This window comes from Chanos chanos, chromosome 8 (assembly GCF_902362185.1).
Source record: "Chanos chanos chromosome 8, fChaCha1.1, whole genome shotgun sequence".
Lineage (NCBI taxonomy): Eukaryota > Metazoa > Chordata > Actinopteri > Gonorynchiformes > Chanidae > Chanos > Chanos chanos.
The window spans coordinates 32,168,408-32,186,753 of NC_044502.1; the positions used below are offsets into that span (position 1 = coordinate 32,168,408).

Here is an 18,346-nt window from a genome sequence, read left to right on the forward strand (position 1 = left end):
GGCGCCGATCATTTATTATTGATCACAGCGGAGGCAGAGGGACTGGTGAAAGTGGAAAGTTAGAGCGGGAAGAAGCGGGGACATTTCGTCACTTATTTAAGTGTTGAATAGAATCCTGCTTTCGTGGCAGGCAGGGTAGCAGCAAATCAGACAGGAGTGTGTAGATGTTAGGAGCTGGTTTGACTGATAAATGGAGTAAGGTCATTTCACTGGTAGAGCGGCCACTGCTGCGAGCTTGAGCCAAAAGAACTTGGTGACTGCGGGGAATGGCCGCGTTTGCGAGTTGAGAGAGAGAGCGTGAAATTACTTTGCCATGTAAGTTTTGTAACTGTTACTTTGTCAGCCACTGGGTGAATTCTGCAACTATACCATGTTCTTCTTACGTTTCCGCTCAGCGACGAAGGGGGATGGTACCCAGAGCTTCTGTTTCGACGTACCTCTCCCCACAATAACGGAAAAGAGTTGATTGGCCATTTACTTGTCTACCTTTCAATCAATCTGATAGTGCTGCTGGCGGGACGCTGAGTGCTGGCTGCGTCAGCGGAGCCCATTCATCAAATAAAAAGGGACTTCATCCCAATTTAAATAAAAATCGGCAAGTCTATCAGTCAAAATTATGATTCCACTGATTGGAAAAATTATGAATATCGGAGCAGATTATTCGCGATAATCGGTCAGCACCCATGGTCGAGGCAACAAAACAGTGTAGCTGACTGGAATCTGTTTTATTTTGTTGACAGTATGTAATGGACAACAAATAGAATACCACTAGCATAAATTCCACATTGTTTTTATGTTAAGTGTCTTGGACTTTGTCTGATTTGTGTGGTGTGTATAGTGTGTAGTGTTTGTGTGTTGTGTGTAGATTCTTGCACAATGTAGATTTATCTTTAAAATGTGTGTATTGAAAGAATGGTTGATGATAAATGATGACTGGTTACTGTGGCAACATTGCAGAGTCAACTCTAGCCATGTTGCCATTAAAGTCTGTGTGTGCGCACGAACATGTATGTGTGTGTGAGAGATGTGGGTGAGAGATTAGTAGAACTACCTAGAACTAGCCTACTATATCAAATAAAAAAAGTTAAAGAAGTTAGGCATTTTTTTTTTAAAATTACAAAACCGATCTGTTGTAAAAGACAGAGAAAATACATTTTTATTTAAGACAACCACAGCTTCAAAACCTTAGTGGTTACAACAGAAATAGAAATTTCCATGCCAATGTAAAGAGTCCCACTGCTATTATCACAAAATAGCAGAATAAAGTTATGGAGTCAGAACAAAAGGGAGAGAGAAAATATGAAAAACATCATTTCAAAACATGCCGTTATTGCCTCAGGAATTCCCAGCTGCAAGCACGTTCCCTGAAAATCTTCTTAGAAGTTCATACGTCAAAAAGGACAAAATATACAACAATAGTTCACGAAATGTATTTACTCACTTCTGGAACACATACAGTGTGGGCATTCATGGAGGAGATCATATTCCATTACCTGAGTGCAAAGCTTGAAAGACCAAGGCATGCATCTAGCGCTGACGCTGCTTGTTTTCATGTTGTGTGCATGGCTGTATATGCTCCATTCTCATTTTTATGCTAGATTCAAAAATACGTAGACTCGAACATGTTTGCTTGTGGTGTAATTAGCTATAAAGTCAGTGTTTATACAGTAACATGGAGGCTTTGTTAAGGTCATTTATGAGCCAAATTAATGGATGCTTGTTCTTGCAAGTTTGGGTTTCAGCAACTATAAAGTACAAGTTTAGTTATTACCACTGTTATGTTAACCAAAACTACTGTATATAGGGAATTTGGTTTTTTTCCACATGCAAATGTATAATCTTTTAAGTGTGTATTCAAACTCAACTTGACAGCTTTCAAGTATTCTGTTGTTCATCTGAGAGCTTAGTGGTTCCTTTGCTCAAAGCACATATATGTTAAATAAGATCTGATGAAACAATAACCATGCTTCACAATCATTGTGGATGTCATGGATATGTAAGACACAGGCCCCTGTATTCAAACATGAGGGAAAAAATAGCACCTTACATTCCATTTGCTGCTTTTCCACTTTTTCCACCATCTTACAAGACATTAAAGGGTCTTCGATGAACTAACAGCTATTGATGCATGAATCATCCCAAATGTTTTTTTTTAGCCCAATGAGCTAAGGGTGAACCAATGTTACACATTCCCAAACAGAATTAGAGTTTCACAATTCATTATTGCAATTGTGTCTGAGTCGGTTTGTCATTTTCTTCCATTAGTATTGCTTTTAGTGTGTAAAGCAGCTCTTGAGCGGTGTTCCATTTGCATAGATCCTCTTGTGTGCGTGTGAGCCCATGTGGGGGCACTAGACAGAGGCTCTGATGTATTTGCTTGCCAGGTTCTGTATGTCAGTATTTGAGAAGTCCTCACACTCCACAGCAGAGAGATGCTCAAAGAGCTGAGTCATTTGTAGACGCTCGTTGTCATCCAAAAGCATTAGTACTACCTGCAAAAAAAACAAAACAATAACAACAACAACAAAAAAAAAACAAAGAAAAAAAGAGTGTGTGGTCATGAATGCTCAACACTGATTCTGCTCAGTATCTCTACGTGAAATTAATAAAACAATGGTATTTTTTGACCTTACACCTTATTATTTCAATGAACATATCTACAAATGATAACATATGGACTTCTTCAGCCAATGAACTCAGATGTTCATCCACTGCACATCCACAAAAAGGAGGACAACACTGAATGAATCAAGACTGTACATGAACACATCAGCAGCACAATACAATAAATGTCATAACGTGACAGAAAAGAAGAGCACGTTACCGAGAATCTGTCAGCTGTGTGGAGATGGCTGAGATGCTGATAGACCAGTTTCGGGTCCGTTTCCATTAGGTGTGTGTCTAGGACCTTTATGATGAAACTAAGTGTGTGGCCGTCCAGATGACTGCAGATGTATAGTGGAAGCTTTTCAGGAGAGGTGGAACGAAGGAGCTCGGTGCAAGCGGCAACGTCACCGCGGGAACACGCAGCGTTCAGGGCCTGGCCAAAATCATAGGCATTAGTCGGCTGAGCATTTGCATCTGGTCCGTCACTGCAGTGGTTCTGTGAGCCAGGAGAATTCTCCTTTACTTCCTCTGGGCCTCTGCTAGGGGCTTGTGTTTCTTCTTCATCTCCTTCCTCAACCTAAATGAACAGGAGAGCAGAATCTTAATAAGAATCATTGCTATTAACCTCTCTCATTAAAACACCACTGACTGGAGATTCTCAAGAGTAACCTAGTGTTCTTACTGTAACGACAGTATTGTGACTTTAAGTCCCTGTGTATTGCTGTTCTGCAACGCAAGTTCATGAGCATCTCATCTCCGTTAAACTGCGACCCTTGACTGAGTCGTATCAGATCATAACCAGGAGTCCAGAACCTACCTCAGTAATAGGCACATTTCTCCGGGGTTTGTCCGGGGAGTCCTGAGAGTTTTTGAGCAACATCGTCACTTCCTCTAGCTCTCGCTCAGCCTCTTGCACTGTTGGATCCAGCTGCAACACCTCCTTGAGGTCAGAGCTACAAGCCACGTAATTCTGAACATGACACACAAACACCAAAAACAGTCAGACCATAGTGTAAACTGGTCATAAAAGCATTGCGAACTCTTCAGGGCTATTTTTGTTCCTACAATACTTCTATTCAAAATTGTGATCTGACCCTCATCTAAGTCCTAATAACTGAGAAACAGAATAAAAGTTAAAAAAATAACACAGACAAAAGTTAAACAAATAACTCTACTTCATTACTCTGTTGAACACATTGACACATTCACTGTTTTTGTAGGTAAAAGTTTCCACGTTACATTAGAAGTAGCAAATGGTGGTATGTCCTTTGGCAGCTTTAAAGATTATATATTTATGAGTTTATATGGAAAAACAAAACTTTGTCTATTTCCGTACAGGTTGAAGTTCATAAAAGTGGTAAGGACAGCCTGTTTTGAAATTTCACTTGTGGCAGTTTGTGCTAACCTTAAGGCCCTTATTGGCCAGAGCCCGTCTGTAGAAAGCCTTCTTATTGGAGGGCTCCAGACGTAGGGCTGAGTCACAGTCCTGCTTGGCTTCTGAGAAACGCTCCAGTTTCACGTAGCACAAAGCCCTGATTAAGATCAAAGACATACCAAATTAAATCAAGCAGCATTCCCCATCTCAGATCCCGTCCCCCTCAAAGAATATGTTCTTTCTATTCTTGCTGTGGATTTATGCCAAATTAAAGTCATCTGACATGAATTATTAAAAGCTACACAGTCATCTTGGGGATGCTGAAATATCATAATCACTACGGATTTCAAACCAAATGCATTGCTTTGAATTTTATCAGTTGAATGATTTTTGGTTGTACTACAGACCAGTTTCCCATTTTTTCCATTATCAGTACTTTAATTTTGGCCTTATCCACATTAATACTGTATATGCACGGAGGAGGTTTCTGATCTATGTATTATATCAATGAAAAAATGTGGAAACTAAGAGATTTTGTTCCATGTTAATAACAATAATGTTTTCAGTATATCCATATATGAGTCAAACTACTCTACTTTTGTAACCAATTTGGCTCAAGACCATGGTCAATCTTTACATTCAGTGAAATCAAGTACAAGGTGCAAGGTTTAAAACAAATTCACAAGAGTTAAGGACTACTTCACTAGTGATTTTTTTCTATTCATACTAAATTTTTATCCAAATTGTGAAAAAACCCCCATCAAAACATACATATAAGCTATACAGGAGAAGCATGTATATTTGTTATTTGTTAGATTTGTTAGGCTACAGTGTGTGTAAATATTGAAAATGTCGGGAAGTTATGCATACAGTCCTTCACACAGTGGTGGAAACCACACAAAGAACAATGGAGGATGAGCAAAATGACAAGAAGCCTCTTCCTGATTAAAACAGAGTTAACACAGAGTCTTCCCTGCCCTGTTATTATAGTAAGAAAGAGTTTCTGTGAGGTGACATGCACTCTTCCTCTCTAAGACAACAGGCTCTAAGCTAGACTTCACAAGCTGACAAAAAACAAAACTTCCATAGCTTAGAGAATCAAGTAACTGCTTCCCTCTTTAGACTGTGACACAGGGTTAGTACTGTACTGAGCAAATCAACACGTCAAACATGAGTCATGTGAAAGTACGACACAAACAAGCTGTTAACAAATCCACAGTGTTCAACTGTTACATGTGCTCTGGTGCAATTAAGGCAAGTACACTGGCTAGTCAGTCGGTCTACCTGTTGGTGTAGATTGCACATTCATCCGGTTTCAGTGTAAGGCATTTGCTGTACTTTCCAAGAGCCTCCTGGTACTGTCCTTTCTTCACAAAATCATTTCCTTCCATTTTTAGAACAGTGAATTGTGCCTCTGCTCTTTTAGCTGTAAAGACAGCATAGCACAATTGATGCAATGCAATGTGGACAAAATATATTTACAGATTTTAAGAGAATTCATTTTGAATGAGCTGTGCACTTTAGAGAAAATTCCCCACTGTCCATACAGTTAACCACTGAACCTTTTTTTTTTACCTCCTGTCCCCATTAAATTTGTAATACCCTGTCAAACTCTAATCAGACTCTGCTTGGCAGCCAGTCGAGGTTACTGAGGCTAGCTGACACTGACTGTGACATGTGGGCAGTCAGCTACTGCATCTTTTCTCATCACAAGTTGCTTAGCTTCTCTAAATGGTGTTTGGGGGAGGGAACATTATTCCTGCAACAAGCAGTGAGAGGGAGAGGTGCTTGGGCCTTTGGCCAACTCAACTGCAGTCTGGAACACAGCCAGCTGTGTTCCCTAGGACATCCCGTCACAGTCAGCAAGTGTGGCACACCTGTGATTCAGACTGTGAGTTCCAGGTGCAGAGCACAGATGTGGCCCAGCTGCACTGTGGTGTGAGACAGAGTGTTAACCAGATGCACTGTGGTGTGAGACAGAGTGTTAACCAGATGCACTGTGGTGTGAGACAGAGCCTTAACCAGGTGCACTGTGGTGTGAGACAGAGCCTTAACCAGGTGCACTGTGGTGTGAGACAGAGCCTTAACCAGGTGCACCACTTAGGGGGAGGGTTTAACCGCAGGTGCACAGAGTGAGTGAAACATAGATTCTGATTTCAGTGGGAAAGGGGTGTTACATGAAATCATTCTACACCTTTGATTTGACAATGTTATTCTAAACATCTATAATTTCCCCTGAGAAAATATGTGTGATTTGACATATGATGTAGTCCAATGAAACCCAAGGTTTGCCTCAATTCCAACAAACATACTGACTATTGGCTCTCATTAGCATCTCACAAGACAGAATTTGATCAGTCTTAAAGAATCAGCGAACCCCAGTAAATGGCTGCTACTCACAGTCTTGCCATTAGGTGGAGGTAAAAACACCTGTAGGATAGCCTTGAGAGCATCAGAAAAAAAAAATACTTGGTGTGCAAGCACTGCGGAGTTTTTTATGTTTTCTCATACCCAAATCGCCCAAATCAAAAGTACAGCAAACAAATGTTTGCAAACTGGAATCTCTGGATGCATTCTACTGAAATATCATCAGTCAAGGAAAATCGCCTGCGGTGATTCCTTGTGGCCATGTTTTTTTTGTAAAATAAAAAAAAACAGTATACAACTCAGATGAAATGAACTAAAATGCACTGTGAGAACTGAGGTTTCCTGAGTAGAGTGGTTAGGTTGGCTCACGATCGAGCTCATTCTGAACACGGAGTGACACAGTAAGACCCACAGCAGCAAGCTTTAGTTGTGTTATGCTGAGTACTTTGACTTTGACAGTAATATATTAAACAGGGAGCGTGACAAGCATGATTTCATGACACATAATATCATAACTCATGATGATAAGCACGTGCCAACAAACAAGATCCCTTTATTATAACCCGTCGCAACGGGACTGTGACAGGTAGAGACTTTGAGATTGTGTACATTTATAAGTGTTACGACGGTATTTGTGAACATCCTTGAGTTCAGCTAGATACTTGCATGACTGTATAACTATGCATGTCCTGCTGACTGAGTACCTTGGTATTTGTATACATCTCTGAGTGAAGCTAGGCCTTTGCGTACATTTGTAAGGTTAGTTAGGTATGTTTGTATGTCAGTGACAGTAGTTAGGTATTTTATTTATAGCCATGATGATGATACTGAGGACTAGATGATACTGACCGGCTTCCTGAGCTGCTCTCTCGGCACGAGCCTGAGCCTCCTCGGCAGTGGGCGGTGCCTCTACCCGATGCCTCTGGGCTGACAGGGGAACAACTGGGATTTCTGGAAGCTTTTCCCTCCATTCGGGCCCATTCTGCTCTATCAGCAGCCGTGTGATCCTTACGTAATGACACACATGCAAAGACAGACAGAGAACAAATTTGGCCATAAAAATCACGTTTTTTTGTGGCGGGAACCCTCACCCTTAACAGAATGATCACGGACACTGCTTTGCTTAGTTGTATTGTTTGCATAGATATTTTTTTGGTTTATTTGTTTTATAAAAGCTTCTTGTTGCTCCCACAGGTGGTAAACTTTACACACTTCTTCAAACTTTGCATACTGAAAATTCAGAAGTACTGAAAAATGAGGTTTGGTTCATGTACCTATAAAACCTTAACACAAATTTCAGTCTGGCACCAGTCGAGTGATCCACAGAGATCAAAACACACAGCTTTGCTTGTTTGGTTTATGCAGCCATATAGCTGCTGTGAAATATTACAGATCAATTACAAAATGGAGGCTGGACTTGAGAAGGGGGTAGGATACAAGGGACTCCAGCTAATGAATATCGTGATATCCTTAAGGTTGTCATATATTGCATGACTCACATATGGGAATGCACTGAAAGTAAGTGCTCAATGGATGACAGGCAACTCTGGAGAACACTCAAAAATAGTCTCTTAACAGGCTGCGGGTAAATCTGTCCTTAGCTAAACGTTGTTACCGGCCAGAAGAGCTGCAGGGTGCCCTCCATCGGGGCTTGATGGAGAAGGTATTTACAAGATGTTTAAAAGCGCAATTCTTCCTTAACACCAACTCACATTGGATTGAAATGGTGTCTTTCAATTTTTCACTATGCTGATAAAAAAAAATAAAACAAAAATAAAAATAAAGAACTTGCCAAATTTAAGTGAGTACTTGGGATATGAACAGAGCAGACAAAATCCTGTACTGCTTTAGACTGGATAAGCTAAAGGGGCACTGAACAAAGGGCCACTCAACCATGGAAACACCTTCCGAGCCCCTCAAAGTAAATGAGAATTTCTGAAATAGCTGGACCAGTTAAGAACTGATTAGCTACTTAGACTGCCATTTTCATTTCAGTCATTTTCTTGGGGCATGACTTACTACAAGGCTGAAAAAGTGCTTGTCTGTGGCCTTGTCAAATGTGTAAATGAATACTAAAATTTTACTTTAAATTCTTTAAAATGAGGTAAGCAACACTGAGTGAGTGATAATGATATTTGTGAAGTTGAGATTTTGAAGGTCAATAAAGCACACTAACAGTGACCTCTCTCAGCACGGCGTGCAGGCTTTCAGAGCAGCATGGTGTTTACCTGTTGATGCTGTCGTGGGCGGCCTGGACGCTCATGTCAATCTGGAGTACTGTTTTGTAATCCACATAGGCCTTCTGGTAACGCTCCAGTGACTCATACGCCATGGCCCTACGCAGCAGTGGCTTCAGAGAGAAGGGCTGAAGCTCCAAAGCCCTGGTATTAATAGCACAAGGGAACAGGATCAGGATTGTATCCAGCACGTGTATGTGTGTGTGGGTTTGCGTGTGTGTGTGTGTGTGTGTGCTTGCGTGTACATTAGAAAGACAGAGAGACAGAGAGAGAGAGAGAGAGAGAGAGAGAGAGAGAGAGAGACATAAAACAAGCCCAGACTATTGCTCATTCATGTGTTCACTTGGTGTGTGTCATAAGTCTGCCTTATGGCTGCTCATCTTACAGACAGCCAGTCAACTCATCAGACAGTCAAAGCATAGCTGAATAATTCATTCACAGAGTTTCATTCTGACTATTTCATTCATCAAGCATCCTGAAAGATGCCTTTGTAACATTTGGGGATGGGAACATGCCAGAGGATTAGGCATATTGTTATGTAACACAGGGGGAAAAGGCGGGGGGGGGGGGAATCACCTCTTACAAGCCATTACAGCATAATCCACAACACATCATAAAACCTCAGAGGGCCACTGTGTGCCACCTAAATATCCTGCATTTCAGTGTGATTCTCAGATATGTAAGGGGAGGGCCGATATTTGTCGGTTGGGGAATCATTTGGTCAAATTTAAAGGCAAATTTAATCTAACATTTTGGTTAAGATGGGAAATTTAATCTAACAATCTGTTTAGACCTAGCAGACAGTCATAAGGAATATTTTGGTAAGTGTATAAAACAAAGGTTGTTTGAAGCCTTTTGGACCTTTATATTACTAAGAAAATTGTGGTCGATGCTAAAAATATCCAGTGATGTAAAGTGATGTAAAAGACATCTCTCTTCCTGAGATCAAATGCTTAGAAACTCTTTGCCCAAGATTAAAGACAGGTCAAAGACATAGCCATTGTTACTACAACAAATAATAGTAATAATAATAGTGAAAAACAAATTTCCATAGTGGATAAAAAACCAAGTCAGATGCAAATTAGCCATTACAATTCATCCTATATGTGAACAGTCTTCAGAGAAGTTTAGAGATTCTACGCTAGATGACATGAAACTGATGTGCGTCGAATGCGATAGCTCAGACTATGTCTGAGCAGATGTGTGTCTTACTCCCAACACTAGAACAGGTACCTAGCAGAATCATAATTATTCAAGCCTTGAACTCAGACTCACAGATAACGTGATGACGAAATGAGCAACTGTTTACATGTTAGTCAAAAAATGAGTTAACCGACCAGTGCATCTCTGAAACATCACCTTGTGCAGTCTGTGATACAGTCTGTGCTGTTTCCATCTTTCAGGTAGCATGCAGCTCTGTTGGAATAGAGAATGGAGAGATCCTCTGGACTGTCAATCCCTACAGGAGAATGGAAAACAACAATAGTGTGTCAGTTACAATTCTCTTATCCACTGCAACGCACACTTAACCTCACTTAAAACACAGTGCATACACCGAGCTGGCATCCCTCATGCTTCCTGGACATCATACCAAAAAAAAAAAAAAAAAATTGGTTGGTTGGTTTTGTCTTATCATATAAATCATATGATATGAAAGAATGTCTTGTAGTTTGTGGACATTGATGTGTCTAGTTTGCGTGTCTCGTGTTTAGATATGAAAAAAGACAGCTGGCAGCGAGAATGTCCTCATGTCATGGGCTCTCACACACTCATTTCTCTGTGTAGTATAGTGTACTGTGCTTAATATTGTTTGAGGAAGTATCAGAATGGAAGGGATTTTTGTAGTTTTATGGCTTAAGGGTGCAGTGTTTTGATAAAGGAGATCCTTGATCTTTTTTTCCATCAAAGTCCCTACCGATTTTTATTCATAACTTAGCAAGAGATCATTTTTTTCTGATTCCACCCTCTTCAGTTAGAGAGAGAGAGAGAGAGAGAGAGACTCTTTGACTGTGTGATAGAGTCTGGGTTGGCCCTCTGGGTTGCATAGCATGTTTGATTTTAGAATCAGCTGTCAGAAAATGAAAATGGACACTTTTCCTGTTTTTGAATTTTAGAACTAGAGGCTAGAAAAATTGAGAGGAGCTTTCATTTTCCAACATTGCAGTCCCTTGTAGATTTTAAAGGAGATAACTATGTATTTGTTCATGTTTGTTCAGGTTGTAATATTACCTTACATGAGTTCAGACAAAACCAGAGTATGTACTGCACAGGAGGCTGTCACGCTAGCTAGCGAGTGTATTAGCATGAATATGATCTGGTTGTAGACCTCTGCTTGCATGAAAGACAACCACAAATATTTCCAAAAATGTAGACCCAGTGTAACCTCAATTTTGAGTCATGTGTTGTTTCCTCTTTTTTGGTGTTTCATTTCTTTATGTCTCAGTGCCTCAGATAAAATGCACACAAAACCTCTTTAAAAAGGTCTTTTGACTATTTAGAGTGATAATGCTAAATATAGAGCATTACTTTCAAGTCTGATTTTTATCAGCACTTTGAAAGCATGAAAGATGTTTTCTTAATCATATCCTTATAAGAACAAGCTTAGTCATGAAACACAGTATGATCATGAAACAAGCTATGACGTGTAGGCTAATTGCAGTCTGACTGTGTGGTTTCCTGAGCTTTCTGCTCTCTCGTCTACAGATTAGGAGTCAGCTGGAAAAATGGGATGAGCAAAAATTGGACACCATTCAGCAGTTCTTACGCTCTGAACCGATCCCTGAAGCATAGCCAGAGCACACCCTCTTCAAAAAACAAACCACAAAAAAATAAAATAAAATAAATAAATAAAAAATAAATAAAAGAAAAAAATCACTTAAAATCGTTCTTATTCTGAATTTTGGTATTTGAATACAGCATCACGGACAAAGAGCAGACTTTACACTGGAGTCCTTATTTCTGGGTAATGCAACATGACGGTAATCAACAATTTAACTGTGTATCTCTCGTTTCAGCATTTGACTTTGTCACCTTCCCTATCAGCGTTTCCCTATGTAAAGGTAATCTCAGTTCAGTACTGAAACACCTTAGTGACGTAACCATATAAAGTGTGGAAGTTAAGGAGCCATTCACAGCGGTGGAACCAGTTTGGTCTGACGTGTGTAAACTGTCCATATGTGGCACTGACTGACATCGCCTGATTCTTGCGTGTAACACAGTAAATATTCAACTACCTTCATTCCAAATACATCTGAGTACATGGCAAAGAAAGTCAGAAACACTTAATACTTCAGCATAACCTTCCACATATATGTGAACAACATTGTATGTTTTCCCTCAGTCAGTGTGAGAATGACACACACGCACACACACACAGATTGACTTTAGATGGGAAAAATGACTGGAGTCAGACTGAGGGCAGCTGGGTAGTATTGGCAAGGGAGGACTGAGATTTACAACTGCCATTACTATAGGGATGCAGGAAGCAAAGATATCCCATTTCACTCTGAGTGGTTTACAGTCACATGACTAAAGAACACAACATCTTCATGCTGGTTTCAGGTTAAAATCTACAACTGACCTATACTTACCTATCTAAACAAAAAAAAAAAAAAAGTTTGTACCAAAGACAGATCTAAGGAGTGAACAGAAAAAGCATCTTTGTGCCTTTTTTGTTTCCTATTCAAATCTTCATTTAGAAGAAATTATTTTGAAAGATAACATAAGATCAGTGCTTGATTCAATATTGTTAACAAAATCACTCTTTATGTAACCCGGCAAGCTATTGTCTGTGGCTACAATAACCAACTTCACCAAATTCACAAAAACATTTAATCCAGAGAATACCATATCTTCAAATTTGAAATCTTCAAAGAGAGCTGTAATTACTCAAGCAAACATGAATGAATAAACATAAATAAACAACATACCGGCTTCTGTGAAACCTGTGATGGCTTGAGAGTACTTCTCGAGCGCGTCGGCAAACTGTCCGTTCTTAAAGAGCTGGTTCCCCTCATTCTTCAGACGGGCCAACGGCGGAGGCAGTGCGCCGGCAGGAGCGTCTAAGTTGACCTTCTCCTCCGCTTGCTCGGTCTTCTTGCTGTCATTCGGCTGACCGCGGCAGTTGCCGTTTGACAGTTTGTCCTTGTCTCTGTCAGAATCGGGGGCCTCTCCATTCGGCTGTACCTTGTACTTGTTAGCATTCTTTCCCCCTTTGCCTCTCCAGGCATGTTGAGGCTCAGCATGTGGGCTACCACCTCCTCCTACCCCCTCGTTCCGTCCGTGGGACTTTTTGTGTGTGTTCCCCATGTCTCCTCTCTCTTTGGGAGCAGTGGAGCGGCTGCTGTCTCCTCCCACTCTCTGACTGAAGCCTTTAGCCTGTTTATCTGCGTGTGTGACAGAGAGAGAGAGAGAGAGAGAAAGTGAGAGAGAGAGAGAGAGAGAGAGAGGGGAGGGGTGTGCACAGAGGATGTAATCGGTGATTACATCACAGCAGGAAGGAAGGGGGCGGGGAAGAGGTGGTGATAGGCTGAAGCAAAACCTCTTGCTGGGAATTCTAGGAAACAACTCCTCATGTGGAGGACCTAATCTGCCCTTTAAACACACTAAAGACAAAAAAGATGGACTTTACTCCAATATAGATAAGACTGCTGGTATACAGTTGTATTGCACATAGCTTTAGTGGACCAATTCAAAATTAAGCATTTATGCTAAAGACTAACACAGACAGGAGCAGAAATCAGGCCCAATGGAAACAATTTATTTTTACTTAATGTTCACAATAAGCATGATGCTTCTGATTCCTGTTGTAGCTTTAATGGCCACTGAAATCAGTACTTTCAGTTTTCCTCTCTATCTAGGCTATTTTTAATCTTGCCAGCTACTGGAAATTCTTGAACAACTATTTTCAGTCATTTCAAGACCTCGTGAATGTCTTTAAATTTCAAATAAGACCAGCAGGACAAAAGTATTACAAATATGTAAACTGCATTTCACATGTCTGCATGGTGAACGCTGGATTCCACATGTCCACATAATGGATACTGCATTCCACACGTCTGCACGGTATGTTATATCCGGGGCCATGAATTACACTGAAATCTGACTGGTTGCATTACAGCACATCAACGTCACTATTTAAAGAGAAATGAGATGACTGTTAACTCACGAGAAGGCAGTTCCTGCTCAAGCTCCTCACACTCTTCCTCCACCTCCTGGATGGAAATTTTCTTGCCCTTACTTGCCACGCCATGTGTGTTTTTCCTCATTAGCGTATTCAATTCTTCTAGTAGTCTCTAAAAAACCATTTATATCACTGAGGATCAAGGATTAAAAAAAATCCAAATGTGGTATACACATGTTGCCTCAACACTGTAACTCACAGAATGTGACATTACAGAAACTTTTATGCAAATTATAGGTAATATTTCTCAAAATTACTATAAAGACAAATAATTATCTTATCTATGACAATATTGGATTCTTTTCTGCATGTGATACAAAGAAGTTTCTGTGTAATTAAGGTGAAAAATAAAATTATTTGTCATGTCCTGTGTCCTTTTACAAATATGACCTTTAACAAAAAAAAAGGTTAAACCGCCACATCTTGACCCACTATCAGATGACATCACTCATATGTGCCTGGTCTTTTATACCTTTGCAATCATATTTTGAGGTTCAGAGCAAAGCACAGTTTTAACATCATCACAGGCAATCTGTAGGTCCCCCAGATTTTTGTTCACAGTGGCCCGACGCAATAATGCTATAAACACAAAAGTGACAGAGAATGTGCGTCAGAGGAAGAATTTCAGAAATTTAGAATTTCAAAACTTCCACACAAAAACCCTCCCTTTTTATAAACAGTTCTCACCAAACATCTCCAGGCACAAGTATGAAATATGTGCCTCCTCTCCACACATATTCCCTTGTGATTTCTTTTTTCTTTTTTTTAAGAAAGGGACATGATGATTATGTCTAGAGTCTTTTCTCACAGGGTGATCTTTATTACATAACCGACAGAGACGTTTACAACAGTGAGGTGTTCTCTTTCTTGTTTGTATATAATATTAATGAGGAACATTTTGCACCTTTCAGATTGCCTGGTTCCATTTCCAACACTTTCTGGCAGTCTGCAAGGGCACTATGCCAGTGCTGCAGCTTTATCTCAGCTTGTGCCCTGTTATTGTATGCAGCCACTGTTGGGAGGACTGAAAGACTCCTGCACACACACACACACACACACACACACACACAGATAGAGAGAGAGAGAGAGAGAGAGAGAGAACACAAAACAATTCAATTAAAAAACACAACATGGTAACAGATCCAATCAGTGATGAGTGCTCAATGACTCAAATACTAATGTACAAATGCAAAATCACCTTAACCGAAGTTCCCTGCCTACAACCTACAATTTAGTTCAAAACATTGACTTTAAAATACTACAGTCCTGACAGACTGCAGTCTTTTAAAGACTGATCTAATACGCTGTGTACACTAACAGTCATAGGCTTTGATTACAGCAGTGTGATTGCACTTTTCCAGCACCATGCTCATCCCTCATCTTTTATTTATGTATGAAATAAACAACAAAGTATGTCTGTCTGAGTACAATTCGACATTCCACCAACAAATCTTAACACCGCCTGCCTGTGAAATCAATCATACTGCCCTTTTGTTATTAATCTCATTGGGATCAATACTATCAATATTGGCAAGTTTATCACAAATGAGTCAGTCTCGTTCCTTTGATACATCTCTCTCCATTCCCAGCGAGCACAGAGATGATTAAGTTGTTTTGAACACATTTACCATGCTGATGTGTGACTCATTCTGAATGCATGATTAAATAAAAACACCAGTGCCGGACATGAGTCATCTTTGTTAAGTAAATGTATGATGTTCTAGTCTCAAAGCCTGTGGTGTAAACTCAGGCCTAAAGAATATGCCTCTCCCCTGTTTGGTCTGCAAACACTTTTATATTAGTGACAGATAAATGGAATAACTAGATACATTTAAAAAAAACAACAAAAAAAAAACAGCTTTTAAACTCAAGGTTAATATCCACTGTACTTTTAAAGGCCATGCCAAAATAAGCCTAAATAACACAGAATACACTCTTTTTTTCTCTCTGTAAGACTCTGGTGTAATCAGTATTCTAATAATCTGAACTAAATCATCCTTATGGCTGTATTTCAGATCCCGCTGCACCAGACAATGCTGACGCAACCAGTAAGAGCTGCCCAGAGCAAGGCAGGGTTTCTGCACAAAATCATATCAAAACTTCCACCGGAACATTTTACATATGTGAACCGAAGAGAACTTCATGTGAATCAGCACAGGGAGGACACTGTCTAGAACACGTTTAGTCAGTGTGCAGAGAACTTCATTGTCCACTTCAAACAAAAACTGTCTATCAAACACAGATATGATCAGCACTGACTGAAAATGAACACAGTCGTTGCAAGGCACAGCGGCTTGTGGCTGACGTACCTGGTTTTAGCAGTGATGAAAAATGTTGTAACTGTGATGAACATTTTTAATGAGTGTGCCCTTAAAATGTGGATTTGACCTTTAACTTTTTGAATGAGGCACATAATGTCCCCCAGGACAAAATATGTTTCCATGAAATCCTGAATGTGATAAAGCTCAAACATTTTAAAGAGCTAACCTTGTATAGTAAGCCACAGCCTCTTGATAATCATTGCTCCTGAAAGCTTCATTTCCTTTGTCTTTCTCACGATCTGCCAGCTGAATCTTCTCCTGCTCAGTCAGGGCTAGAGTAGCAGATAATAATGTGTGTTAAAAAAAAAATAGTGTAGACATTACATTTTACATTCTGACCGGTGTTATACGTCTTTTGTATATTCAGGATTTGAGTGAGGTTTACACATAATATCATGCAAGCAAAAAATCATATGAACTTGACAAGTACAGAGATTCCCGCGACAATCGTTAAATGTTCATTTCACCTGCTGTGTCCATTTTTCTCCTGATCTTTGGAAGGCCATGATTTATAATCACAGCAGGTTCATTCTCTGTGATGTCTCCATCAATTTTGGCACATTCCTTCTCTACGTCGAACCTGAACAGAGAACAACAGCCTTCTCTTGTAAAAGATTGCCTCTCAAAATATCTGACGTTTGACTCTCTCTGCCCCTCAAATTTACCACACATAAACAAAGTTGCTTTTTTTTTCATACTCACTTGTCCCAGTCTCTGTAATCTCGTGGAGGGGCAGCGTTCTTTTTCGTCTTGTTGGCTCCACTGTTCAGTGTATTCTGTGGTTATATACAATGTTTTTTAATGCACTTTGACCTCTTGTATTCAAACACGTTTTCCAGATGAGAGTTTGTTGATTATTTGGATCACATTGAATAGCTTTTTACCTGGATAGAGCAATGGGACCCACGCACAGGTGGCACATTTTCTTCATTACAGAGGAGTGGCGTCTGTTTGATCTTCACTTCATTCACTTTTATCTCCTCTTCCCATGTCTGTTACAGGATTCAGTTTACAAACTTGAAACACATACCTTTAGCCTCTCATGAATTACATAAGAGACCACTGGATGTCAGCTGTGTGATTCTGAAGCATGGAACTCAATAATCTAGTTCATAGACATAGAGGCATACAACAACATATGTCAACATACAAGGCCCTCTGAGTGTGTGGAATGACAAGAAAAGGAATGTAGGAATTTACTGTACCTTTAGTTCATCTGTGATTTGGCTCCACTCCTCTTTGGTAAAACTAGCCGCAGTGGCTGGGGGTTTTTCCTTCCTGAGGGCACGACTTTTAGGGTCCAGCTTCCTTATATGCTTTTCACAATATTCGATTAGATGAGGAAAAATACCCTCTTCCCCTGACCTTAAAATTAAAATGACCAAAAGAGTTAACGAGACTCCAAGCATGGATGTTGTTATAACTGATGTGATCAATGGTATTACTTTACCTTAGGATCCTCAAGATCTTTTCAAGGTACCTCACGTCCGTGCATTTCTCGATGAAACTATAATCCAGATGTTCAACTGGAACCTTATTTGTTCCTCTCTCTTGACCCGAAAGGCAGGACATAGCGTCAGCACTCACAACACTGAAAAAAGAAGAAAGGTGAATTGTTGAGAAATTTTGTCTAAAATGTCTGCTATCGGGAAAATGGCAGTATCTAGCATTTAGCATCATTCGTTTAGTGAGGAACTGATAAATACTAGCATGAAACCTCGGAGATAGCAAACTGTCTTAACAGGCACTTCACCCAAGTCGCAAGCGCTTGCTAATAAATTTAGCTGCTGTTCTCCAGGCTAACTAAGTGATGTTGTTACCCCTTCTGCTCGGTAGGCAATAAAGATAAGTTCAAGAAACGTCAGACATGACTGGCTTTTTACTGTTAGGCAGTAATAAAGTGATGTTCTTTAATTGTTTGAACTCTATATGTATTTAAACATCAGCTAAACTTCAAGAGCCCGATACCCACATAATGAAGAAGTTTTAGGCAGAACGCGTCGAGTTTCCATGGTAACTTTCCATGGTCCCCAGGCGAAGTGGAATGTACCATTCGGTGAGAATTCTGACCACAAAATCATACAAATTTGCAATTGATTGCGCGACAATATTGGCAACAAGAAAATAAAAAATAAATATTTTATCACATAATTTTTAAAATCAATATCTGTCATCTTGTAGCAGCTAGCGCAACATTTCTCGTAAATACACCAGTAGCCAATCAGCGCAATGTGCACCAAATTTGAAACGTGTGCAA

At 40.0% G+C, this 18,346-nt stretch overlaps 1 protein-coding gene across 1 annotated transcript; it reads right to left on the minus strand.

Moving 5' to 3' along the window:
- Positions 1–1,157: 1,157 nt before the first annotated feature.
- On the minus strand, positions 1,158–17,661 carry spag1b (sperm associated antigen 1b). Its single transcript, XM_030783105.1, has 18 exons — positions 17,540–17,661; positions 17,295–17,454; positions 16,957–17,081; positions 16,792–16,851; positions 16,557–16,669; positions 16,256–16,361; positions 14,673–14,803; positions 14,241–14,347; positions 13,754–13,880; positions 12,516–12,971; positions 9,946–10,045; positions 8,578–8,730; positions 7,199–7,356; positions 5,267–5,408; positions 4,013–4,139; positions 3,425–3,577; positions 2,825–3,184; positions 1,158–2,492 (listed from the first exon to the last, which is right to left on the minus strand). Exons 1-18 carry the CDS (start codon positions 17,659–17,661, stop codon positions 2,352–2,354), a joined length of 2,841 nt encoding a protein of 946 aa, XP_030638965.1. The 3' UTR covers positions 1,158–2,351.
- Between the last annotated feature and the right edge of the window lie 685 nt (positions 17,662–18,346).

Coding starts and splice junctions, on each gene's coding strand:
- spag1b (XM_030783105.1), bottom strand. CDS start 17,661: ATGTCCTGCCTTTCGGGTCAAGAGAGAGGAACAAATAAGGTTCCAGTT. Junction 16,362..16,556: donor GAGAAAAATGGACACAGCAG/GTGAAATGAACA, acceptor CTGCTACTCTAG/CCCTGACTGAGCAGGAGAAG. Junction 13,881..14,240: donor CTCAAAATATGATTGCAAAG/GTATAAAAGACC, acceptor ATGGTTTTTTAG/AGACTACTAGAAGAATTGAA.